The 25,881-nt window shown below is 37.9% G+C and overlaps 3 protein-coding genes across 5 annotated transcripts; 2 read left to right on the forward strand and 1 right to left on the reverse strand.

Moving 5' to 3' along the window:
• The first annotated feature begins 557 nt into the window (after positions 1-557).
• LOC137953198 (alpha-dioxygenase PIOX-like) lies at positions 558-3,429 on the forward strand. 2 transcript variants are annotated; one of them, XM_068800470.1, is made up of 10 exons: positions 558-679; positions 799-1,062; positions 1,160-1,309; positions 1,400-1,533; positions 1,617-1,830; positions 1,914-2,059; positions 2,133-2,360; positions 2,429-2,631; positions 2,740-2,983; positions 3,077-3,429. In XM_068800470.1, exons 1-10 carry the CDS (start codon positions 626-628, stop codon positions 3,297-3,299), a joined length of 1,860 nt encoding a protein of 619 aa, XP_068656571.1. In that variant the 5' UTR covers positions 558-625; the 3' UTR covers positions 3,300-3,429. The 2 variants fall into 2 exon arrangements, with proteins under 2 accessions (XP_068656571.1, XP_068656572.1); XM_068800471.1 differs by having other exon boundaries at positions 1,400-1,530.
• Positions 3,430-5,792: 2,363 nt separating this feature from the next.
• On the forward strand, positions 5,793-9,900 carry LOC137953855 (heptahelical transmembrane protein 4-like). 2 transcript variants are annotated; one of them, XM_068801380.1, is made up of 5 exons: positions 5,793-5,972; positions 6,101-6,147; positions 6,309-6,552; positions 8,475-8,802; positions 9,052-9,900. In XM_068801380.1, the coding sequence occupies exons 3-5, from the start codon at positions 6,314-6,316 to the stop codon at positions 9,703-9,705; spliced, it is 1,221 nt and encodes a 406-aa protein (XP_068657481.1). In that variant the 5' UTR covers positions 5,793-5,972; positions 6,101-6,147; positions 6,309-6,313; the 3' UTR covers positions 9,706-9,900. The 2 variants fall into 2 exon arrangements, with proteins under 2 accessions (XP_068657481.1, XP_068657482.1); XM_068801381.1 differs by lacking the exons at positions 5,793-5,972; positions 6,101-6,147; positions 6,309-6,552; positions 8,475-8,802 and having other exon boundaries at positions 9,078-9,096; positions 9,236-9,900.
• A 3,294-nt stretch (positions 9,901-13,194) lies between these two features.
• Positions 13,195-15,095, reverse strand: LOC137953303 (cyclin-D2-1-like). The gene is made up of 5 exons (XM_068800637.1): positions 14,598-15,095; positions 14,383-14,469; positions 13,961-14,255; positions 13,725-13,852; positions 13,195-13,607 (listed from the first exon to the last, which is right to left on the reverse strand). The coding sequence occupies exons 1-5, from the start codon at positions 14,841-14,843 to the stop codon at positions 13,374-13,376; spliced, it is 990 nt and encodes a 329-aa protein (XP_068656738.1). The 5' UTR covers positions 14,844-15,095; the 3' UTR covers positions 13,195-13,373.
• Between the last annotated feature and the right edge of the window lie 10,786 nt (positions 15,096-25,881).

Below are 25,881 nucleotides of genomic sequence, written 5' to 3' on the forward strand. Positions count from 1 at the left end.
TAACTGGTTCATTAACGAAATGTTGTATCCCGTCTTTCTCTGGTAAACCGACAGTGAAGCCATTGAAGATGAACTGTGTGACTATATTTATCCATTTTGCTTTCTTATCACTTTTTTCCTACTTCTCTAACGAGGAAAAAAGAATTAGTTTCGAGTAAATATCATCCCACATACTGGTTTAGAGTTGAAATGCTCTAACACTTCCAAATGACGTTTCCATGAAGGTTTTCTGTTTTTAGATTGTGCCTTCCATGGTTTGGCAATGAAAGGCCGTGCTGGCCATTTCTATCTTAAAAAAGTAACTTAAATTCATGGAGAATTGACTTTTACGGATGGATCCTTGCAGAGGATAAGGAAAAATTTCTTTTTTTCTTGTGTTACGCGTAAAATTGTTTGACCGCCCTGTTTCCATTTAATCCGCAATGAACCTGTCATGCGTATGAGGAACCTCTCCCTACGTTAGTGAACTCCTTTCCGACCTTCGTTTTCTTGTTGTAAGGAGCTTTGCTATTTATAAATACTGGAATCTAAACGACACCCAGTAATCAACACTGAGTTTACACTAAGGCGCCATTATCAAACTTCTCTTCTTCTTAGAGACTTTTATCTCGTAGCCAGTGTTGTCATGGGTAATGTTCAAGGCAGAAGAATGAGTCCACTAGACAGGCTTCTTCTTTGTGTGAGTTATTCAATTGAGGATATTGCGCTGCTTATCTCGTTACCAAGATCGGTTTAAGATGAACGGAAAATGGTTCTGCTGATGGTAATTATCTTCTCTTCTTCTATTTCTCTTTTCAGGTTATCCACTTCATCGATAGTACTTTTCTCTGGCATAGATTGCCTGTGTTTCTGGGTCTGTCCTATCTCGTCACGAGGAGGCACCTGCATAACAAATACAACCTCATCCCTGTCGGCGATTCCGGGGCCGGCGTCAGCTTTGACCCTGCTCGTTACTCCTTCAGAACAGCTGATGGGAGGTATAATGATCCCTCTAATGCTCTCGCTGGTAGCCAAGGGACATTTTTTGGAAGAAACATGCTTCCAGCTCCTCAGGATGGCAAGGTATATGATGTAGTATCCTCTGTAATTTCCTTTGGTAGAATATACGCTAGCTGTTGGTGGTTGTGTAACCATTCTTCGTGTTCTGCTGATCGACCAGATCATGAGCCCAGATCCTGTTTTAGTTGCAGCCAAGCTGCTTGCGAGGAAGAAGATGATCGACACAGGCAAGCAGTTTAATTTGATTGCGGCTTCATGGGTCCAGTTCATGATTTATGATTGGGTTGATCACCTTGAAGATACTGAACAGGTATCCATGGTGCTATGTTTGCCTCTTGAACCCAAAGCTGATGCACTTCATCTTCCTGTTATAGTAACTATTCTTTATCATTTTATCCAGGTAGAGATCAGCACACCAGCATCCATAGAGGGAGAATGTCCTCTCAAATCCTTTAGGTTCAACAAGACAAAACAAGTTCCTACCGGATCTACACAAATCAGTAGTGGCCACATCAATATAAACACCTCATGGTGGTCAGTGGGTTCTAAGATATCTCTCTCCCAGAATGAGGTTTACCTATAATGTTCATTTCATTTCTATAGAGTCCAATTGACAGGGATGGTAGCTCCATATATGGAAGCAACGCTGAGAGACTGGAAAAGGTTCGTACTTACAAAGACGGGAAGCTTAGGATCGCCGAGAATGGCCATCTTCTACATGATGAAGATGGAACTCTGATATCCGGTGATTTCCGAAACATTTGGGCCGGCGTTTCATTGCTGGGGACCCTCTTTGTTAAAGAACATAACACAGTATGCGACTTGCTCAAGGTAATTTTCACCCAGAACTCGTAATAAGATCTGGTACTGAACTAGCTTATTCATTTGATTGAAATTAAATATTATCATCGCAGAAGAGCTACCCAGATCTTACAGATGAAGAACTGTATCGTTACGCACGGTTAGTGATTTCAGCAGTCATCGCCAAGGTTCACACCATTGATTGGTCGGTAGAATTGCTCAAAACTGATATCCTCCTCGCCGGATTGAGAATGAATTGGTATCACTCGCATTATTTCAAACACTCTGACGGATTCGGAGTAAGATCGGTTCTTATACACATTTCTCCGCAGGTATGGGTTGCTGGGAAAGACATTCAAAGAGAGATTCGGACACCTGGGCAGTTCGCTTCTAAGTGGGTATGTAGGATCGAGCAAAGCAGAGAACCATGGCGTCTCGTATGCATTAACGGAAGAGTTTGTTAGTGTCTATAGAATGCACCAGCTTCTTCCAGACAAACTGCTGCGCAGGGATATCAGTTCTGCTCCTCGACAGAACAAGACCCCTCCTATTCTAAGAGAGTACGTTTGTTGTTTTTTCGACAGCTGCACAAAGTTTCTTGCAATGCTGTGATATATTTCCGTCTCAGGGTACCTATGGAGGAGTTGATCGGGTTGCAAGGGGAGAAGAGAAGTGAAGAAATTGGTTTTGAGGCTCAGATGGTCTCCATGGGGCACCAAGCTTGCGGAGCACTAGAGCTTCAGAACTTCCCACTATGGATGACGAACCTCATTCCGCAAGACGCCGACGGCAAAACCAGACCTGACCGTGTAAACCTACCAGCGCTTGAAAGTAATCCTCCCAAAACCTAAACTAATACTTTGATAGCAGATGGGAATCATGCTTACTTATGAAGTTTGATCTAGAATTGCTTTTGCATCTTAATCATGTATTGTACAGTATACCGTGACAGAGAGAGAAGCGTGGCTAGGTACAACCAATTCAGAAGGAACATGATGATGAAACCAATTGCTTCTTGGGAGGACCTCACTGAAGATAAAGAAACTATTTCAATCCTCCGTGAAGTTTATGAAGATGATATCGAGAGGTTGGACTTGTTAGTTGGTCTCATGGCCGAGAAGAAGATCAAAGGCTTTATTATCAGTGAGACGACTTTCTTCAACTTCCTTTTCCATGCACCCAGGTACTATTATATCGATAAAAATTGCAACCTATCGATAATTTCAGACAGATGAAGTATTTTATTTATCAAAAGTGGGTGATTCTAATGCGGCAGGAGGTTGGAAGCTGATCGTTTTTTCACGAGTAATTTCAATGAGGAGACGTATACGAAGGAAGGTTTAAAGTGGGTAAACAGTACAGAGAGCCTAAAAGATGTTCTTGACCGCCATTATCCCGAACTGGTTAGAAACTGGATGAATTCGACGAGTGCTTTCTCAGTTTGGGACTCAGCTCCGTCCAAGGAAAGTCGCATTCCCCTCTACCTCCGTCTTCCTTAATGAAGTGAGCCTACATTTGTAGCGTTTCTGCTCATGCAGAAGTTTCCATGTCGTATGATGTTCTTAATGGGTAACAGCATCGCAGGCTTTGGCCAACTGTAAGGATAATAAAATGAATATAATTGAGAAAATCCAGTAATCTTAGACTACCATTGGAGATTACCATTGTTTACACTTTATAAACAAAAAATGATTTTTCAAACACTTAGAACACTGGTAAGAGTGAAAAGTGATATGTGTAGGTGGGACAAGGATAAACCTAAAGGGGAGAGGGAGGGAGTGAATAGATTTATCAAATTTCTATGACCAATTCAAATTTTAGATCCCTTTAAACCAATTTAACAATCAACACAACAAGAAATCAATGAATAAACACCGCATTAAGGATTTTTAGTGGTTCACGATTAATATTTTAGATTGTTTCTCCACTTCCAAAGAACTCTTCGTCATCCACTAAGTAATGTCAATGACATATACAACAACATACTACAAAGGTCCAAGTACAACCTTTGCCCATACTTGGGACATACAACCTTTGCCCATACTTGGGACGTAACGACCATCTGTTGCTATGTACAAACACCTAGACCCGTTTGAGAGATTTTTGTATCTACCAATCAAACTTATCCAAGTCTTAAATTGGTTTATAAATGTAAGGGTAATTTACTTCTTAGTTTAAGCACAAAAGTGCCGGTTAATGGCAGATATTACAATCAAGATTACACCCGTACATAAGGTGAATCTACCAATTATTCGGCTACTCTAACAAAGTACAATCCACAAGTAAATGGCACAAAAAGACAATACAATGTTGTTTATGAGGAAGTCGAATACTTAAACACCTACTATGTGAATACTAAATTCAATATGATGTGAAAATCACTTGGCACAAACTCAACAACTAGAGATCTAAGTATTCAAATCAGATTTTAAATACATGCACAAAAATACTTAGTTTTTGTAGCACAAACTATGAGATATGATTACCTTTCAAGCTTTAGAGGAGGTTAAAACTTACAAGAACTTGTGTGAGCACTTTGAGAGCTTTGAAAATCCCTTTATAAAGATAGAGATTTTCTTTGAGGTGAGTTTGGGTTAAAGAGAAAGATTCACAATATTAAAAAACTAGTCGTTACAAGTGGATATGATTTTTATATTATTTAGCAATAATAGGTGAACATCAAGTCCAAAAATTATGAAAAACATAAAATAAATCCTATTTTTTTCTGTTGAACATACTAGTAGGTCACTTGCACATTTTAGAGACCTACATCATCCATATATAGGCTTGACATCTTGTAAATTTGAATTTTTATAATAAGGGAGTCGATTCCTTTCAAGGGGCTTCACACTTGCTTTGAGGGGACGATTCCTTTTTCTTTTCTTTTTTCCTCGATGTTATTGACTCCTTCTAGGGGGTTAACTCCATTAGGATTTTTTTCATGAGTTCTTCAACATGTTTTTTGTGAAAAAAGGGGTCGAGTCGATTTTTAAGGGGACAACTCCTTTTCTTTGTCTTTTTTCCTCATGTGATCAACTCCTACTAAGGGATCGACTACTTTGGGATTTTATTCATGATTTTTTCAACTTTTTTTTTTTTGAAAAGGGGTTGACTCTTTTTTGAGTTTAGAAGTTACTATTTTGAGGGGTCAACTCTTTATGCTCCAAATAATTACATTGTCATTATTCTCTGAAAGATTACACTCATATGCCATGATCAATTTTTTGAGATGGCTATCATCAAAATTAGGGCATTTAGATGAATCTTAAGACCTCATTTCTTCCCTTTTTTTTATGATGACAAAGCACAATTCAAAAATCAAGTGAAAATGGCTTATTTTCAATTGAGTTTCTTCTCTTTGTATTCTTCAAGTCCAAAATTTATGTTGCTTCAATCGAAAGAAACCATGCGTACACTAGAAAGGCATATAGGTTTTTCTTACCATATGAATCGCTTTCTATTACCTCAATAATGGATTAAACCCTAGAATCTAATATGATACTGCCCACAATAGTACAGGGGAAGGAATTGCATTCTCTCATGCCTCATGCCATTAGGGCGAATGACTCTCTCCGAATAAGCAACTTGACCCGGGTTTGATTTCCTCACGTAAATGAGTATCTATTAAGGTTATTTAATATTTATTTTTAATACGGTTGATCCAATACAAAAAATTATTTAGTGTGAAACATGCAAAATAACTATATCTGATTAGCCCTTCAAAATTGGACGGCTAAGATAACAATTGATCATCATGAGATGACAGATGACAGATGTAGCGTTTTCCTCTTATCTTAAATACGTAAATAACATTATTCTTCCATATAATATCGTTTCGAATAGAGGAATATATAAATATTCCCTGAAGATGCGAACGAAAGCGAACTTAAGTGTGGGACCCGTCAGCAGTCTGCCACGCGTCGTTCTTTCCACTAACGCCGTCTAAGAAAACGAGGCCACGAAATTCCTCTATTTGGGAGAGAACATTTTCTTGTACTTCGTCCCCGCATTTCGAAGCTCTCTCTTTAACTGCAGAAGGAAAACGAAATATCTCCCTCGCGGTGTCCGCTTCTCCTGGACGGGATCGACGAATCTTTTAATTAAAGCGGACTCGTGTTTCAATCCTCGCCCAGAGGAAGCAGACCATTCGGAAGAAAACGCAGACGAACAGTGTAAAGAACCATCGATCGTTTCGTTCTTTTGTCACTATTCTTGGAAGCTCCAAATAATATTTCCTGTTTTTGCTGTCATCCTTTGAATTATTTTGTTCTTATCGATCTTTGGGCTGCACCCTTTTCAGGAGCTCCTTGAAATAGTTTTGGGTCCTGTTCTCTTTCGTGCTTCGAGGTAAGGGGCTGGTTTGTGGATTTGAGAAGAAATACGAAGTTTGTAAACTTTTGTGTTAAATGTTTTCTTTTTCTTTTTTTGTCTAATTTAGGTTTCTGTTCTTTTTTTGGATGAATATTTTTTCGTAATTGATATTTTTTTTTTTACGATATTTGTTGCAGAGACCATGGAGGAGGTGTCCTGTGATGCGTTTGAAGATGGGAACCGGGCTTCATTGTCTTTAAAGGAGGGGAAGGGAAAGAGGTTGTGGAAGAAAGTAAGATATCAGCTCGTTGAGTACCATTGTTTGCCTAGTTATTTGAAGGATAATGAATATATACTTGGACACTACCGATCAGAATGGCCTCTAGCACAAGTTTTCCTCAGCATGTTCACCATTCACAACGAGACTTTAAACGTCTGGACGTAAGAAATCTTGCTATGTTCTGTGATCCTTGAGTATTTCATGCTTCTTTTTGTGCTTTTCTACGTTTAATTCTTGTTGCACTTTTGTGATTATGGTTCACTTTTTTTTTCTATCAATTTGTGTGTTAAGTTTCATTAACTTCTTGGACTGCTTCATAAAAAAAGAATAAAGAAAAATTACTCTTTTCAAGAAAAAAAGGATAAAAATTTCCTTGAACTTCTTATGGAACTATTTTACCTATAACAAAGCTTCAGTGAATAGATGTCCTGGTCATAGTAGTTGGCACTTGGTGGATTAATCACTCGGTGTACCCATGTGTGAGATAATCAAAACCCCTTGCTTGATGCTAGCTACTCTATCCCAACTCTGAATCAGGAGGACTTCAAGGTCTTCCATCATGTAGAAACAGAAACTTAATACAACCAATTGTAATGGCTCTGCTCTTTCTATTCATCTCTTAATTATTTGATTGAAGGTTGACCTATTCATAGTTTACCTTTCCATGATATACTTGAGGCAGTGGACTGACTGAAATCCTGTTTAGTATAGCTCTTTTGGTATTACATCGGAATAAGATTTTTTTTTTTTAAATGGTTTCTTTCTTTTTATTGTTAGGACTGTGAGAATAAAATGACTAAGGATTCACTACGACAGAATCAGAACCAGAATCAGGGTGCATTTGTATATGCCATATGCCTTTCTGATCTAGGCCTACTGTGTTTATGCTTGCACTGGTCTTACTTGCGCACACCTGAGCCTATCTCTTTGTCTATCCTGTCTTGATTTGGACTTAAGATTCTTGTGCTTGTTAGTTATAAGATCTAGATTCACCTCTAAAAAAGTGGGATTTTCCTTTTCCTTCTTCTTTATTGTGAATATGCCGACTCAGGTTCAGAAGACTCCTAAAATTGGACTATTAATTATTTAAGGTTCAAGCAAGTTATGTGAAGAAAGCCTAAATCTTCCTAGGAAAGTTACTTATTCTCAGCATCAGTGCATAACTAGATCGTATGGTTGGGCTAAGAGAAGTAAGCATGTCTAGAAGTTTTGTCCCTGCTTTCTCATTTCTTTCAGAGTCAGTCTGTCCTTCTAAATTTGTACAGGCATCCCTTCAGCTTCTCTGCCTTTATCACGTTTTCCCTATCCATCTGGTGGCATCTGAGATTCTACTTGTTTTGTCTATATAGAAGGAAATTTCTAGAGGCATGTCATTCCTTGATTAGTGGATCATTTGAAGTTTCTTGTTGTGAGTTTACTCTCAGGTTCATTCAGTTGATGTTGCATAGGCTATATTTTTTGAAAAATTGTAATCACTTTTAGAGAGACTATATGCAGTTAATGTGACTTGGGCCTTTGGCTCAATGGTCACATGGGGGGACTTTTAGTGTGAGATCTGAGGTTCAAGTCTCACCAGGGGATAATGGGGTATTTGCATGTATGATCAATATTTAAAAAAATAAAAAAATTTATATTTAATAATGGAATCACTATTTTCTGGACTGCAACATAGTGGTAAAAAGACAACGTTTTTCAAGTATTACAACAGTTCTTGAGAATCAAGATAGTGATCCATCTCATACAAAGCTCCTTTCGATATGATGTTAGCATGTCTGGGTTCAGGAGTCTATGCATTTCTTAACATCATTAGCCCATACTGAAATTTGATTGTGCTTTTTTTAATCAAAACATTCTTTAGGAATAATTATATTTCTAAAAGAAATACTCTCTTGAATTTTTTATTCTGTCCAGTTTTTTATGTATACACGCAAGTGCCGCCGTTACCTATGACAGTAATCTCACTCCAGTTTTTTACTGTTGAGCCCTGTTTGTTGTATGGGATACTACCTATTGCAGCACAAATTTTGGGAAATCTAAGACTGACATTTACAGTGATATCTTGATTTCTTTGTTTGCATCTCAGGCACTTAATTGGATTTTTTATTTTCCTATCTTTGACGATTTACACTGCTATGAAGATTCCAAAGGTTGTAGATCTCCAATCTCTGCAACATTTGCAGGATGTGTTAAAGAGAACTGATCTACATAAGATTCAGTCAGAACTCTTAACTTGCCTCCCTTCTATGCCCAATATGTCTGATCTCCAGCGATTACGGAAAGAGCTAAGCACAGCTTTGCCCTCAATAGATGGCATGCTTCCATCCTTGTCTGGTTGGCATCTCTTGGAGCTTCTCACAAACTGTTTGCCTGAGAAATTCTCCCAGACTAATCACACTGACGTCTGTGTTCTGGTAAGTTATCCTTTCAATTCCTTTCTCTCCAATTTTTTTGGATTATCATCTCCAACTGTCTTGGTCTCTCTCTGTGATAGACTTCTGTGGTCAAGACTTTAGAGGTGTTTGAAACCAAGAAACAGGTTGTTTCCCTTACTCTATGAGATATGAAGTGATGCCTATAACGCAAAGTTCTTGGCCTCAGTGCTCAAGATTTATTTCATTCTCCTGAAAGCTAACTTGACAATTACATTCTTGGGAATGCAGCGTAGCATGAAGGAAGATGTGGGCAACATAATAGCCCCTTTGATGGTCCGGCCAATCACGCGATTGCCATTCTTTGCTTTCCTGGGCGGTGCAATGTTCTGTCTGCTTGCAAGCAGCACTTGCCACCTCCTTTCTTGCCACTCTCGAAGATTTTCCTACATAATGCTTCGGCTTGATTATGCAGGTATCGCAGCGCTCATCTCAACATCCTTCTATCCTCCTGTTTATTACTCCTTCATGTGCAATCCATTCTTCTGCAACCTTTACTTGGGCTTCATCACTGCCCTTGGTGTTGGCACCATCGTGGTCTCCCTTCTACCAGTTTTTCAAAATCCAGAATTTCGAACCGTCCGTGCCTGTCTCTTCTTTGGAATGGGTCTGTCGGGTGTGGCCCCCATTCTTCACAAACTGGTCTTGTTCTGGGACGAACCAGCAGCACTTCACACTACCGGTTATGAGGTTTTAATGGGAACTTTATACGGGCTTGGGGCCTTAGTTTATGCAACTCGAATTCCAGAGAGGTGGATGCCAGGGATGTTTGACATTGCAGGCCACAGCCATCAGTTGTTTCATATCCTCGTTGTTGCCGGAGCTTATACCCATTACAGAGCAGGGCTGGTATACCTCAAATGGAGAGATTTGGAAGGTTGTTAGATGACGACTAAATGGAGAGATATGTGGCAATATCAGCTGGTCATATTGTCCCCTGCTGCTCTGTTTGTATCTATGTAAATCACTTGTAGTATCAAAGTATAGAGTAGTTGACATTAGTCAAGCTACTTCAGAAAACGTTGGCTCTAACCGAGTTTCTGCTGTCAGTCATCAATAAAAGCATTCAGAATAATTTAAATGGCCTAAAGATGCAATAGAGAGGCATTTGGGTCTCGAGATCACCAACCCAATTTAAATATTAAACAACGTCTTGAAGTGTTACACAGGAATTATGTACCTTTCTGAAATGAAAGTCCAAGATTAAGAGAGCCATGAACATATAGAAGAATATATTTGAGAGCATCCCAATGGTGCAATGAATTGACAAATCTGGTTAGCAACAATTAGATCGGCTCAAAGTAAGATATTGCAAAGCCCCTACCAAATTGCAAGGAGAGGGAAAAACTATGTTAGTGTGGCTCACCAGTTTTTGGTTTTGAACTAGTGGCTTATGTCCTAGTTCCCATTCACTCATCTTGGCTCTTTCCAAAATGTCCATAACATATTTAGTTTGAGTAAGTGTTGATTTTCAGGACTTTATGGATTTATTTTATGGAGAAAAAAGGAAAGAAACTCATTGAGAGAAAACCGGAGGAATAAGGGTTATGGAATTGATTATTCCTTACCCTCTCCCTGAAGCTTTATTTATAGATTTATGAAACTACTATATTATAATAATACTCTTTCCTAGTTTCTTATATGTAACGACAGATTCCTTCAATGAAATTATATAATCAGAGCAATTACACTAGACTCTGGCCGAGATTCTAATTTTCTTCAGACACCATAGTTCAAGTCAAGGCAGTTGACACCATAGTTCAAGTCAAGGCAGTTGGATGTGAGCTTCAATCCCAATGATGACCCAACAAGTTAAATTTCAATTCAACTAGAAAACAAAAATCTCCTAGTGAAAATACTTCATTCTGCTCTCATTTATTTGTCATTTTCCAAGTACCTTAACGAGCAGGGCATCTGTATTCTGTAGAATACAAAACCGTTGAATATTCATGGCAGGCGAACAATCGTACCCTTCTATAGTTACTCAGAAACGTTTTACTCTCTCTCAGGTTCTTATCAGGAAGTAGCAGGGCAGGTGAGTCCAGACATGGATGCTTTATGGTGGTCAGTCCGTGGTCCCTCTTCACATCTCAAAAGCTTCGCCGCACAAATATAAACAGATACGGGGGAAGTCGCAGTAGAGTCAAGAATGACGACTCTGCTGCATTGGATTGAGCAATCAGTGCCATGTAAATATCCATTTCTTAATCAAAAGGTTGCAAATATGGTCCTGGTGGTTGTTTCCGTATAAAATTTAAAGGCCAAGACGGAATTTCTAGTTAGCTAAACGTATCTTTCGCTGCCATGGACAGCAGAAGGTTCAACACAATTAACTCTTTCTGCTTTAATGGAGATCCTCAGTTCTCACAGGCATTTTAACAAACACCCTCATAAACCAAGAGAAGGCTGTTTCAGCAGGCAATTCGAGGGTGTTTGTGAAAATGCCTGTGAGAAGTGAGAATCGCCAACTACCAACATTCAGAGTCGTCTGTCAACAGCGGGCCAAGAGCTGGCAATACATGTGCTATAAACGACCCAACCGTGAGAAAAATTGCACAAACAAAGGTATTTATTAGTGAGTGTCTCATCCTGGGAAAGGGCCATGGAGGACCCATTGGAAAGGGTCCACGACTCTTTAAATTATTTTTCGGTAGAGACAAAAGGAAGCATTCATGGGTTCCCTATCTTTCCTTCTTTCCCCATCCTCCCGGCCGGGGACCATCATCCCACGGCAACCTGTTACAGCGGGGCCGCTCTTCAAGGTGTAGGAAGACTCCACTGCGACTAGTAAACTAATAATGATCAAAGTGGCTGATTTGGATGAAGATGGGACCGGCTGCTGCAGATAGCTGGTACATGACTCATGTTGGGTGCACCTGTGACCCTGCAGACCAAATTGGGGACCGATGTGTCCGAGTACAAAAAAAGGGTCTCGTGACATTTTGGGGTAAAATCATAAAAAGACACTGACCCGACGTGGGCACAAATCGTATAGTTCATAAGTAGAAAAAAAAAAAAAATCCTAGCACTGATGGAGGCCATCATAAAAGGGCGCGGAAGAGTTCAAAAGGCTTGCCGTCCAATTACAACAACCGTAATTTGATCGGTAAAATGTCGTGCAGCCAATAATTGTGGGACCAGAGAGTCACGTGGTGGGTCCAGACCAACCTGCCCTTGACTTATTGCTACTCCTCACTAGTGAGCCTCGGTTTCCCACTTCCATCAATGTCAACGACATTCCTCCGAGGCTAGGCGCTATGGAGTCTGGAAATACCACACGATCGTGACACGTTTCACAAATCGCTCCCGTCCAGATCCAGGATTGCTCGCTGTAAAACTTTGTCCCTTCTGCCCTATGAACCAAGGGTCAGGGGCTCCAGGGCTATAAAGAACAGGAGGGCCTGCGTCCTGCGGTGGGGTCTGTTTCTGTGGGACTCGGTTTACACCTCAGAGCCAGTGGTCACGTTCTATTGACACTTTTTTGAGAGGACCCACAGACTCCCAGCTCCTAAATCCTACAGCCTGGAGGATGGCCCCACCTCTGAGTGTCCTCCCTTCCCATTCACCTTGACTTTTTCGTCAAAATCTGTGACTAGAAGACACCGCGCTGCCTTTTCTCTATCAGTGGGCCCCGGTGCTACCCTCCACGCATCTTTTTGTCATCTACGTTTCCTGGTTTCAATACCTATCTATACATGGGAGGCCCGGCCCCTATTCGATTCCAAAATATTTGCCTCTGAGAGATTCTTCCATGGGACAATGGGGTCATCTGGACCGTTTGATCTGTGTAACCATCGAATGGTCCAGTATCGGACCTATGCTCGTTTTGGCGCGGCACTTGAAAGTTGAAAAACGCACGGCGACGGAACTTGTCTTTTCGGCAAACCCACAGCCCCCAGGAAAAGCGTACGGGCTTCCCCGTGATGTGATGTAGACGCTTCCCCCCCCCCCTCGGTTCCCATCCATCTTTACACGTGTACAAAAACGATTCGTATCTCCTGGCTGTCTCGCACCCAATCAGATCCACACAATTACTCGCTTTTCAACGTGGCTAGATGTCATCAAGCCCACGTCACCCCGTTCTAACGGAACGGCTTGTAACTGACCGTTCCGTGGCACGCTTCTTGGGTGTCGATGTATATTTAAAACCTACCGAAGGTTAGTTTCGTAAAACCAACACAATGAAACGACTACGATGTTGCAGAGGAATAGAGGATGAGAACCGAAACGTGGCTGGGATTTCACGTCCCTACGTCGGTCTAGATGTCGCCGGAAAGGCGGGCCCACTTAATGGTACATTTTAGAGCGAAAAATTAATTAATTAAATAATAATAATAATAATAATAATAATTTGTAATTTAAATAAGAAAGAGATTAAGGCCTAAGGGCATAAATTCAATTAGAAAAAGAAAAAGAAAAAAAAATTGTACCAGAAGGTTCTTTTGGGTCTCTCTCCAAATCTCAAATCTCTTTTTCCAAGATGCGGCTTGAATAAAAATCCGATTTTGATACGAAAGGGCAAAAAAAGAAGAATATTCTTCGATGCCACATCTCTACTGATTCTGTACATCGCTGCTGAGTTTCCGGCGCTTGTTGGATGGCTCGGCCTGAGACGCATCAGTGGCCGACTTCTGAGTGTCGCAGCTGGCACACGCAGCGGCGTCTAGTACGCCAACGGGGCTTTGCGGCGGCGGGGGAGACTCGTTATCGCCGGCTTTAGGACCCGCAGAAGGACACGTGTCGATGAGGTAGTCCTCCATGAGTTGCTGACAGCGGTTCACCGTTTCCTGTGCTCCATAAAGAGACCACGATACAACGCATGAGAAATTCGCGAGAATTACGGATAACAACACACCTGCCGAAAGCGGTCGCGGACACGAGGAGACGATTTTTTTTTTTCTTACCTTGCTCAAGCGCCCGCGGATGCTCGCCGAGACCCGTTCTTCGGCAGCCAGGTCGGTGGTATCGCCACCGACGCAGAGTACAGCGGCGGCAGCGATCGCCGAGGGGCGAAAACCCAGAAAGTCGATAACTGAGCAGAAAATATCGAAAAGATGAAATTTAGAACAACGAGGTTTCGTTTAGCTTTCTTGTCGTAATCGTTTTCAAAAAAATGCGCAGTGGAGCATTGGTCCCCTACCTCGATTGGTGTTGAGGATGAGATCTGAGACACGCCTGAAGAAAGGAACAGAATGGGAAAATCCAAAACGAGAGATAAAGAAATCGAGGAAAGCGAAGGGCGTGACGGAGCGCAATCGCCATTTGAGGCCAGCCATCACTATCAGCTCCATTCGCTGAACCGTGCGCGGCACGAAGACAAATTTGGGCTCCAGGACCTGGAAATCCAACAGCAGAGGCACGTAGGTCTCTTCCATCTTCGCCGCGAGAGAGAGACACGCGACGGAGAGAAGCTGAAACGGCCAGCCATTTCCTCTCTAATAACCACAAAACAAATAAAGATATTAAAAAAATAAAAATAAAGGAACAGAATAGTGGAGGAACGTCAGAGCTAAGCGCGGGAAAAAAAAAAGACATTTTCCGGCAAATGATAGTGGAATGTACCGGCAGCGAGTGAGAGGAGAGGAAACGGTCAAGATAGTTCACCGCCAGATATGATGTGGCCGGCCGGAATCGATAATGTGCATGCACCTGACAAACATACCGAGCTCATAAACATCAGTTCATAAATAGCTTCTGAAATGTTAAAAGAGACGCATTAATCACGATAATAAGTGATTTTATTTTCCTCTGCTACGCTAGAAAAGAAAGAACTTTGCCTTCAACATCCAGTTAATGGCGTCCTGGCGGGCGGTGGCATCGAGCGACCGAGAACGAAACCGTTCGGAATAGTCCGAATCCGGGGTGTGATCCAGCTCGGAAGCGAAGAGATCATCGATTGAGCGATCATCGCAAGCAAAGAGCTCGGATGGCTGGGGCAGAGACGCATCGGTGGCCTCCCAGGCAGCGACGTCGGCAGCGTCCTCACCGCAGTATAGACTAGAGGCGGAGAGCGACATTGGCATGGAAGTAGGCCAGCGGCGGTTCGGCAAAGAAACCGCTTTTGGCTCTGCAGAAACCGGCGGGTGGCCTGGATGTGCAGGCGTTTAACATGGCATGTAGAAGAAGAAGAAGAAGAAGAAGGTTTATTCTTCTTCAAATTCGTTTAATGTTATTGTTTGATATTTTTCTGTGCGTTTGGTGAGTAGCGGTGAAGACTGGAAGACGAAAGGGGGGTTGGCGTTGGCGTTTCCGTTTCTTCCTGCACTCTATTTATATCACGAGACTAATCACACCCCTGCTCCTCCGATCTCCCTCTTCTCTCTCTTCCTTCTCCGCTTTCGTTTCCTGGGTAGCAAATTTTGTTTTTATCTTTCTTCACTAATCTGCCCCTCCTACCCTGATAATGACCACTCTGCTTTTCTCCATTCAAAAGTCTTGGTTGAAATGCAGCTGCAGCCTTGCAGCCTCCATGGGGATTGGGTAAATTTCACTCATAGTCATAAATGAAGTAATAATAACTGAGATTGGACAATGGAATTCCCATATTTCTCAATTGTGACACCATTCAATTTTCTGGCTGTCTTCTTCCTTTGGTCTCTCATTTTGCTAGCTGGATTCATTCAGTCAGCTTCGTGGGAGGCAACAAAACAAAACATGTTTGGGCAAACTAAGCTTTCTTTGAACTATACCCAATTAACCTAATCATCTAGTTTTGTTTAAAAAAATAGGGCCTTTTCTTAACTATTGTATCAAAAGTCCTCCTACCCGACCATGGTAAATCAAGAGTCGTGAAAATGAGATAATGATTAAATTCTCCTTCTTACTAACTATTTTTATCGAATAATAATGATTAAATTCTTTTTTTTTTTTTTTATCTGTAGGTAGAGATAAGATTCATGAGGGAAGAGAGAGTACCATTTTCTCTGAACCACATTCAGAGCCCTTCAGAAGGGCATGGTCCATTTGAGCTCTTTCAAGTAAGGTCACAGTTGTTCTGGACCACGTTCCATGGTAACTAAGTACACTACCACCTTAAATTCTTCTCGAAACAATTAATTATAAGGGGAGAGAGAACTATAAAAATAACCAAGAAACACTATAGTGGTCCAAACTTTTTCTTGTAGTACAAAAATGTGTTGTTTCTAGTGTGTACATAGGGCTGTCAATGGGTTGGGTTCAGCCAAATCCAAACCCCATTTAAATCAATTAAAAAAACAAACCCATTAAAAACCTAATAAGCTTATCGGGTCCTTAGTGGGTTCTTAAGGCAAACCTAATAGGTTTGACAAGTTTTTAATGGGTACCCATTAAAAAACATGGTCGATAATAAACATCTTATGTATTAAAAGAAAAACTAGATAACAAAAACAACAAAAATACCATCTTATATACTTTACTTATATAATATAACATAAAATGATGAAAATACCCTTTGTATTCTTTATAATTTTAAAAAATATACGAAAATAAAAATCTTGTATATGGCAAAATATTATATAACAAAAAAATGACAAAAATACTCTTGGGGAGTGGGGGGGGACCGGGGGAGTGGGTCCAGAGGCAAAGGGCTAGGGGGGTAGTGGACCTAAGGGGCAATGGGTTGAGGATATTAGGCCAAGGGGGGAGTGGGCCGGTGGGGAGTAGTTGGTTGACTGTGCAATTGGCCGAGGGTGGAAGTGGGTCAAGACCAAACTCGAGCGAGAGGGGTATTTTTTTAAGTTTTTTTTTTTAATTATGCCTTTTAATTCTATTTTTAATTAAGCTCTTAATCATGTGTTTATTAATTATATGTTTTAATTATATTTTTAAATTGTATCTGAAAGTTATTTATTGAGATATTGAAGTGTTATGGAATGTTTTCCATGCGGCAACGAGAAAAATACTCATTGTGCAAGAGGAGAAATCCGATGGGACCGTCACATGGACTTTATTGTTCATCTTTATGGCTTGTAGGATGAGTAACCAATTTATTATGTTGAGTAGTTGATGGTAGAGTATTAGGACCATTTTGTTTGATTGGGTATAACTATAACGATATATTTCTATGAGAATGACATTAATCTATTTATCTTTTAACCGCCCCTCTCAAGTTTGTGGTGTAAATACATCATACATCCCTAACTTGGAATAGGTAGCAGTTAAGGTCTTTGAAGCAACTGCCTTTGTAAGTATATCAACAACTTTGTCTTTGAGACGAGACATATTCGAGACTTATAATCTCCGCTTGTAGTTTTTCTTTGATGAAATGATAGTCCATTTCAATGTGCTTAGCTCTTTCAAGAAAGACCGGATTTGATGCAATATAGATAGTCGTTTGATTGTCACAGTAAAGCTTCATTGGGGTTGAGCCCCGGTTTTGGAGAAAAGACTTAATACTTATTTAGATTACTTACAACAGGTGTCATGATTCTATATTATGTTTTTGCACTGAATCTAGTGATAGCATTTTGTTTCTTGCTCTTCTATGTGACCAAGTTGCTTCCAACTAGAGCAATACCCAGAGGTAGATTTTCTATCATCTCGGGATCACGCTTAATCAAAATCTGCAAAACCTTCAATAGTAATGTTAACATGGTTTTTATAAAGAAGTCATTTTCCAGAAAATTTCTTTTAAGTATTAAATAATTCTTTCTAAGGCTTGCCAATGAGAACCCTAGGGCTTATCCATATAATGACTAACAACACTTACAACAAGTGAAATATTTGATCTAGTGATTGTAAGATATATTAACTTCCCTACTAACCTCAACATCGTCGCCAAAACCAGCACATAACTTTACATTAGTGTACATAGGAGTATCAATAGGTTGACACCTTGTCATTCCTTTCTCGTTTAGGAGATCAAATACATATTTTTTACAAAATAATGCCAAACCTGGACTATAATATTTCAATGCCCAAAAAATATTTAAGAAGCCCCAAAACCTTTCTTCAAAACTTCTTACATAGATTTGTTTTCACCTTAGTGATACTTTTAGAATCACTTCTAGTAACAATAATATCATCAACATATACTGCTAGCAAAACAATGCCCTTATTAATATGTTTAACTAACACAGAGTGATCTATCATACATCGATTAAAACCAAGTTGAAGTATTGTTTCAGTAAATCTATCAAACCAGGCTCCAGGAGTTTGTTTAAGGCCATATAGGAATTTTTTTAACTGGCATACCATCTCCCCCTCATCCACAAACCCAAATGGTTGATCCATATAAATGTCCTCCTTTAATATCATCATTAACGAATGCATTCTTCACATCAAGTTGATAGTTGGTCCACTGAAAATTGGCAACAATAGATAATAAAATATGTATCGAGTTCAACTTGGTCACAATAGAGAATGTTTCCTCATAATCAAGACCATAACATTGAGCATTATATTTTCTTGCATTATATTTAATTTTTGGTGGATCACTCGGTGTATATGTTTCCTCCAAGAGATAGTATATATTTAACTTGCATCATATTTTCTTTTGAATGTACTCTTAATATAATATACTTACATGCACTAGTCTAACTAAATGTGTATGATACAAATTGCTCTAATATTGAGCAAATTCATATTACTCATTAGTCTGATTATAGGTGGATTAAGGGATCTCATAAATAATATGTAAGTATAGCTTTCTTGTAAATATAATAGTTTATTTTAAACTAATAAATTTTTAATGTATGTTATATTTTCACAAGAGGAGATGCAACGGCTAGTACGAGAGGTGTAAGAGGCTAGTGAGATAGTTGATGGGAGTGCCACTGTGTGACAGTTTCGTGGAGCTTGATCTGGGTACATTAAGAGGTTGAGTTTGTCTCAACTACGTCCCCCTCCCATTCTTCCTCTCAATCGACTACATGTATAGAAGACGAGTAGAAGGAAACTAAGTAGGTGTTGCCCAAACTCAGGAGCAATAGAGAACTATACAAAGTCATTTTGAGGAGTAAGTACGTACGATAAAGAACTTCGAGATGTAGATGCAATTTTTCTTTTAGCAGATGCAAACTCAGAGTCAGCCACCATTAGATCCTCCCATTGATGGTATAAAGTTTTTTAGTTTTGTATAATTTGTAATTTTTTGTATTTTTAGAATAATTTATAAAAAAATTGAGATTTTATTATATAATTTTATATAGTATCCTTGTATATTTGATCATTTTTATTTTTAATAAATCCATTTACTCGATAGGGAAAATAAAAATATATATTTAAAATGATAAAAATTGCGAGCGTTGTTATAAGTAAATTTCTGCCAACGAATTTATCTAGAAAATTTCAAAATAATCTTTTATTAAATATTATTTATTAAAAATAAAAAATAAAAAATATATCTAAAGAGAAAAACTGCCATTGAATTTCACATGCAAAAGACTCACTCAGGGAAAAATAGTGATCACTATTGGCCTTCAAGGGTTTTAGGTCATTTTTGCTTTAGAACATCGTCGCATGGTCGTTGATGGCAAAATCCTATGAGACCTCAATTTGCCTTCCTGGTTTCCTTCTCCTTCTTCTTCTTTGGTTTCCTTCTCTTCACGCGTAAAATTTTAATTTTTAAGTTTAACTTAGGTAGGATTTGGTTAATATATTGAATAGTGTATTTCACATATTTATTAAAATATTAAGCATTTTGTGCTTCCTTTTATTATTAATTAATTACGTAATGATTATGAGATAATGACAACAAGATGGGGAAAAAATCTTTTAGGGTGGGACCACGTGCCAAGGAAAAATATTTGTTGTTTAATTTATACTTAGTTGATTAGTATGTAATCATTTCCTAGGAGATCATCATATGATTAGATTTTTAGATTAATTAATATATTTTTAACTTATATTATTATGGAATATTATTATTATGGAAATACTAATTAATGGTCGATATTGATAATTAAAAAATAAATATAATTAGTTTATATGGTAGTATATAATAGACTATAAAATGATAAACAATCAATAAAAATCCTATAATAAAATATTATTTATAATAGAAATCATTAATCTATAATTTATGAAAATAATTAATGTGTATAATAATTTTATTGTCATCAATAATTAATTAATCATTATCTGTAGCAATCAATAATTTCATCATTTTTTTAGACTATGAGGGTCATTTGTTTAGTGCATTAAGTTTGACTGAGTTGTGACTTTTAGGCATTTTGAAAGAATACTTTGACCCTATAATCCAATAAATTTATGTTTTTGAAATTTTTACTATATTTAGTTAATCCTGCATAACATATTATCTTACAAAAATAAAAATATTTTAAAACAACTATTTTTTGTAAAATTTTAATATTTTTTGAAAAATATCTTTGGTGAGTCTTCCAATAGAATGTTATATGGCCAAGTCGAATAGGGGATCGAGCAAGTTGGGTCTCATGATCGCTGGACGCCAAGTTAGGTCTGGAGATTGTTTGATGCCAAGTCGGGTCTGATCCCGATTCTCAAACCCATGGTCTTACACTAGTGTTTCTTTTTCTCATGCCAAATAAATACTAACAAATTACATATAACATATTATTTATCAAAATGGATAAATTTTTAAGCTATTTATATTTTTTATAATTTATTTTTGGTCAAGTCTCCCAATTCTAAAAATCATATTTGTGTCTTTTTCTCTCCTACCAAACAAGTACTTAGATCCATAAATATTGAATTTATACTCTATAAATCATTATGAAATTTAGCTAATTATATAACATATTATACATCAAAATAAATATATATTTTTTAAAACTATTTTTAGTTATTTATTTATATTTCTTTATGGCTGAGTTGCCCTGTAAAAACTTGAGTTGGCCTATAAAGCTAAGGGGTGAAGGAAGTCTTCTCCAGTCTTCTGCAGAAGAAGTGAGGGAACAGAAATCCCACCATGAGTGCTAGTATCTGAAGCTGAGAGTGTTAGACTTAATGTCTAATAATAATATAAACATCATAGAAAATAGATATTAAATCCCCCATAATTCCATTATCATGAAAACCATACATATATCATAAAATTGAAATAAGAAGAATAAAGAGAGCACTTTTCATCTTGAAGAATATAAATAGAACTTGAAGTACACAAGATAACCTTTGATAATTCGTTTACAAGTGATAAGCTTGCTCCCGTTCAGCCAGATTGGGTGTGCAAATAGCCTTAGCCTCATTTGTAAGACCATGGAGGAATTTATAGATTTCCAAAGGGTGTGGCACTTATGACTATTCATAAGGATACATCCCCTAGGAGAGTAATATCCTCTAAGGAGAGATACATCCCCTAAGGAGATATACATCCCCTCAAGAGAGATACATCTCCTTATGCCCAAGGGATGTGTCCAATCAATGCACCCAATGAATCTACCTCTACAGGGGGATGTGCTGGCCATTATTCCCTGTACTGAACATTCAATGACAACATCTAGAAGTGGGCCCCACACCTCTAATATCATGGTAATTTTATTTTATAAATTATATATTTGAAACCATAATTCCAACAAACTCCCACTTGGTTTCAAATCCATTTCAAATTCCGATTTTTGAAAAAATATGAAAAATCAATTTTAACAAATAAAACTATACCATGACCATAGGCATTACCTTAAACACTTTAATATACATGTGTAGTTAACCCAGGTCTACACAATATATATCTTAGATATCCAAGGCTAGGGAATAAACCAAATCCATACTTGTCAAATTTGCCAATTCAGCGGTCTCCATTCATAGCATACTCGGACCTGAACTCAGGGTAAAGCTCTGTACCAGTTCGAGTATTAGCCACTAAGGTAACTGTGCCTAATCAGTACCATAGGCCTGAATAATTTAGACATCTAACCCTACCTTCCTATTGAGACCCTTCCGTATATACATACAAGTATATACCTAATAGAAAAGCTGGACATCAAGGCATCTCACCGTCCATAGCATACTCAGTACCTGAGGAGCTCAGGGTAAAGCTCTATACCAACATGAGTATTAGCTGTAAAGGAAACTGTGCCTATGCAATCCCATTGGCCTAGACAATTTAGAGACTCAACCGTCATTCCCTATTGAGACCCTCATATATACACGTACAAGTGCATACATAATAGGGAAGCTGAATCTCATGGCATACACTGAGTACTCGTATTATCACACAAAAGCATATGCATTTTTTCAAAATCATTCCATGGAATATAAATTACAATGTCATGACATACATAGTATTACAAATCATTGAGACCACAATGCATACAAAACAATGTTTTCCCACTTGGTCTCATCAATTATAAACAAATCAAACCTATGTTCCCCACATGGAAAGTGAAACTGGTCACGGGAAGACACTTGGTTAGTGGATCAGCTAAGTTATCCGGAGAAGATATCTTATAAATAACAACTTCCTCCTTCCTCAACATGTCTCGTATGTAGTGGTATTTCCCTTCGATATGTTTAGCCTTGGAGTGACACTTCGGATCTTTCGTGATAGCAATAGTAGATTCATTATCACAAAAGAGAGGAATAGGTCGCTCCATACAGTCTACCACTAGAAGACTTCGCAAGAATTTGCGAAGATAGACAACCTCCCTTGTAACTAAGTTCATAGCCACATATTCTGCCTCCATGGTTGATTGCGCGACACAATCTTACTTCTTGTTTTTCCAAGAAATGGTACCTCCTCCAAACATAAAGATAAAACCAGAAGTAGACTTCTTGCTTTTCCCAGAATTGTATTTTGAATAGGATTTCCATGTTATTTGGCTATTTGAAGTATTTATAATTAGTGTTATTGCATGCCTTGTTATATATTTATGTATTTGTATGGGAAAATTAACTTAATTATATAATTTGCAAAATCCCCAAAGGGTAATGCATTTTGTATAGATTAAATTAATTTTAATTGTGTTTATTTTGAGTATAATTTGTTTTATGAGTTATACTAATTTTATTATATGATTAGCAAAATCCCCAAAGGGTAATGCGAATTGTATAATTAGATTAGTATGTTGTAAACTAATTCATATGAATCCCCAAAGGGTAAGTATGAATTAATTTATTTGTTTGTTTGTTGGTTTGTGATTGTTGGTTGTTTATCATGTATGGATTGATTTGCCTAGTAACTCTCATGAATCCCCAAAGGGTAAATGAGAGTACTAGATGGCTGAAATGATTGTATAATTATGTATGTTCTCCCAAATATTGAAATATTTTCTGGATGACAAGAATATCCAGTAGTGGACATAATTTTGTTGAGTCCCTAAAGAAAAATGTACTTGATGGGACTAATTATGTGAACTGGTCACAACGGGTTGACTTAATGTTACGAGACTATAGGTTTGATAAGATTATCAAAGTGGATACTCCTCCTCAAAGACCTTCCTGAATAAACGACCCTGATAATCTAAAATTTTATAAGAAGGACCTTAGAAAATTCAAGGAATGGGATAATGCTAATGAAATTTCTAGGTTACATATTCTTGGGGCTCTAAGTGAGACTCTCTTGATGACTTATTTTCATGTCCCTAATAGAAAAGATATTCTCGACCAGATTGAGGTTAAATATGGTAAAAAGTCGTCTACTCACATCAATAACTTATGGCAAAAGTTCACTCGTGCCAAATGCGAAGAAAATGCGGATGTGGGAAAACATGTAAATGACATGCTTACCATGGCAGATGAGTTACAATATCATGGTAGACCAATGGATGAAGAAACTAAAGTGGTCACCATTATCAACTCTTTACCCAAATCTCTCAAATATATTCAAGATTTTTATTCTTTGTCCAAGACAAAGTGGACTATATTTGATTTGGTTAATATGATCGACCACCAGTTTGAAAGACTCAATCCAATTATTGAGTTAGATAAACCTTCACCTAGTGCTAACGTAGTTTTGAAGCCGAAGAAAAAGAATTTTAAGAAGATAGGAAATGATGAAAAGGCCATTGTGGAAGGCGTGGGAACTTACTGGCTAAAGCTTGTTGATAATAAGTTTTTTGATTTAGAAGATTGTCTTTATGCTCCTTCTATGAGAAGAATTCGATTATCTGTATCTTGTCGTGAGAAACTTGGATTTACATTTTACTTTGGAAATGGAAAGTTTCTTATGTTACAAGATGATAAAGTTATTTTGAGAGGCTTTCGAAATTCTGGTCTATACCAATTGCAACTTAGTAGAAATATGGTGTTCAATATTTCTACTTCTTCGGATATTAAAGAAAATGAATTGTATTTGTGACATTTACGACTAGGGCATATAAACAAAGATAGAATTACAAGACTTGTGACACAAGGATTATTGAAAAATCTTTCACATAATGATTTTCCTATTTGTGAGTGTTGTATATATGGAAAAATGACAAAGATACCCTTTCCATCCAAAGGCTCAAGAAGTTCTCATGTTTTGGATATTATTCATTCTGATATATGTGGACCTATGAATGTGAATACTCGTAATGGTCATTCGTATTTTATCACATTTATAGATGATTTCTCAAGATATGGAAGAGTATATTTACTGCATAGAAAAAATGAGGCCTTAGATTATTTCAAAACCTTCAAATTGGAGGTAGAAAATGCCACAGGAAAGAAGATCAAAACATTGCACACCGACAAAGGTGGAGAGTATTGTTCGGAGTTATTCTCTGAATTTTTGCAAGTCAAACGGGATTATCCATATGTTTAGCATGCCTTATACACCTAAACAGAATGGTATTGCTAAAAGGAGAAATCGAACCTTACTAGAGATGGTAAGATCTATGATGTCACTTGCAAATTTGCCAATATCCTTTTGGGGTGAAGCATTATTGACAGCTACCTATATCTCAAATATAATGCCTTCAAAGTCGGTTGAGAAAACACCTTATGAGGTATGGTCAGGCAAAAATCCTAGTCTTAACCATTTTAAAGTATGGGGATGTGTTGCTCATGTTTTAAAACTTGATCCTAAGGACAAATTGAAGGCTAAGACTCGAAGATGTTTATTCGTTGGGTACTCTGAACATTTGAAAGGATATAGGTTATATGATCCCAAGGAGAAGGTGATTATTGAAAGTAGACATGTAAAATTCATTGAGGATAAATTTGATTGTGATGAAGATTTAGGTATGAAGTCTCACTTGGAAGAATGTGTTGAAATGTCTTTTTCTGAATCTCCTTCTAATATAGAGAATTCTACCCAAATGGATATTCGAAGAGGGACTAGAGAAAGAAAACCTAGTCAACTCTTATCATCTTCAGATTTTTATACCTATGCTGAAGAAACTTATGAAAGAACAAGGTTGAATGAAGATGTTACTGATCCTGACACTTACGAGGAAGCACTCCTTGATGTGGATTCCGACAAGTGGAAGTCGGCAATGGAAGAAGAGATAAACTCTATGTATAAAAATGAAGTTTGGAAACTTGTTGATCCTCCTATATCGGTTAAGCCCATTAAATGCAAGTGGATTTTTACAAGGAAGAAAAATGTTGAAGGTAAAGTTGAAAGATTCAAAGCTCGTCTTGTTGCCAAGGGTTTTACTCAACAATACGGGATTGATTATGATGAAACATTCTCTCCTGTTGCAAGAATACAGTCTATTCGAGCTCTCTTGGCATTGGTAGCATATTATGACTATGAGTTGTTCCAAATGGATGTTAAGACTGCTTTTCTAAATGGAAATTTGGATGAGAAGATTTATATGGAACAACCACGTGGATTTGTTAGATCTAGAACTGAAGCAAAAGTGTGTAAGTTGGACAAGTCTATTTACGGTTTGAAACAAGCCTCAAGATTATGGAATATCAAGTTCAATAAAGCAATTACAGCGTATGGTTTTACTCAGAATCCAGAAGATCACTGTGTTTATATAAAAACAGTGGGAGATCGCATTGCTTTTCTTACTTTATACGTAGATGATATTTTATTAGCCGGGAATGATATTCAGTTACTCCAAGGTATAAAGACATGGTTATTTCAGACATTTGATATGAAAGACCTTGGGGAAGCTTCGTATATTCTTGGCATTAAAATTCTACGGGATAGATCTTTGCGAAAATTGAGTTTGTCTCAAGAGAAGTATATCGACACTCTTCTAGATCGGTTTCACATGTCTAACAGTA

Source organism: Aristolochia californica, unplaced genomic scaffold (assembly GCF_029961685.1).
Source record: "Aristolochia californica isolate CCGP_79_NKW_82.1479 unplaced genomic scaffold, dmAriCali1.0.hap1 SCAF_16, whole genome shotgun sequence".
NCBI lineage: Eukaryota > Viridiplantae > Streptophyta > Magnoliopsida > Piperales > Aristolochiaceae > Aristolochia > Aristolochia californica.

What these genes read in the sequence shown, in the direction of transcription:
- LOC137953198 (XM_068800470.1), top strand. Translation starts at nt 626, where the DNA reads ATGGGTAATGTTCAAGGCAGAAGAATGAGTCCACTAGACAGGCTTCTT. An exon ending in ACCTTGAAGATACTGAACAG is followed by an intron (nt 1,310 to 1,399) that starts GTATCCATGGTG and finishes CATTTTATCCAG; the next exon opens with GTAGAGATCAGCACACCAGC. An exon ending in GCCGGATTGAGAATGAATTG is followed by an intron (nt 2,060 to 2,132) that starts GTATCACTCGCA and finishes ATTTCTCCGCAG; the next exon opens with GTATGGGTTGCTGGGAAAGA.
- LOC137953855 (XM_068801380.1), top strand. Translation starts at nt 6,314, where the DNA reads ATGGAGGAGGTGTCCTGTGATGCGTTTGAAGATGGGAACCGGGCTTCA. An exon ending in GAGACTTTAAACGTCTGGAC is followed by an intron (nt 6,553 to 8,474) that starts GTAAGAAATCTT and finishes TTTGCATCTCAG; the next exon opens with GCACTTAATTGGATTTTTTA. An exon ending in ACACTGACGTCTGTGTTCTG is followed by an intron (nt 8,803 to 9,051) that starts GTAAGTTATCCT and finishes TTGGGAATGCAG; the next exon opens with CGTAGCATGAAGGAAGATGT.
- LOC137953303 (XM_068800637.1), bottom strand. Translation starts at nt 14,843, where the DNA reads ATGCCAATGTCGCTCTCCGCCTCTAGTCTATACTGCGGTGAGGACGCT. An exon ending in CCATTAACTGGATGTTGAAG is followed by an intron (nt 14,470 to 14,597) that starts GCAAAGTTCTTT and finishes TATGTTTGTCAG; the next exon opens with GTGCATGCACATTATCGATT. An exon ending in CATCCTCAACACCAATCGAG is followed by an intron (nt 13,853 to 13,960) that starts GTAGGGGACCAA and finishes TTTTCTGCTCAG; the next exon opens with TTATCGACTTTCTGGGTTTT.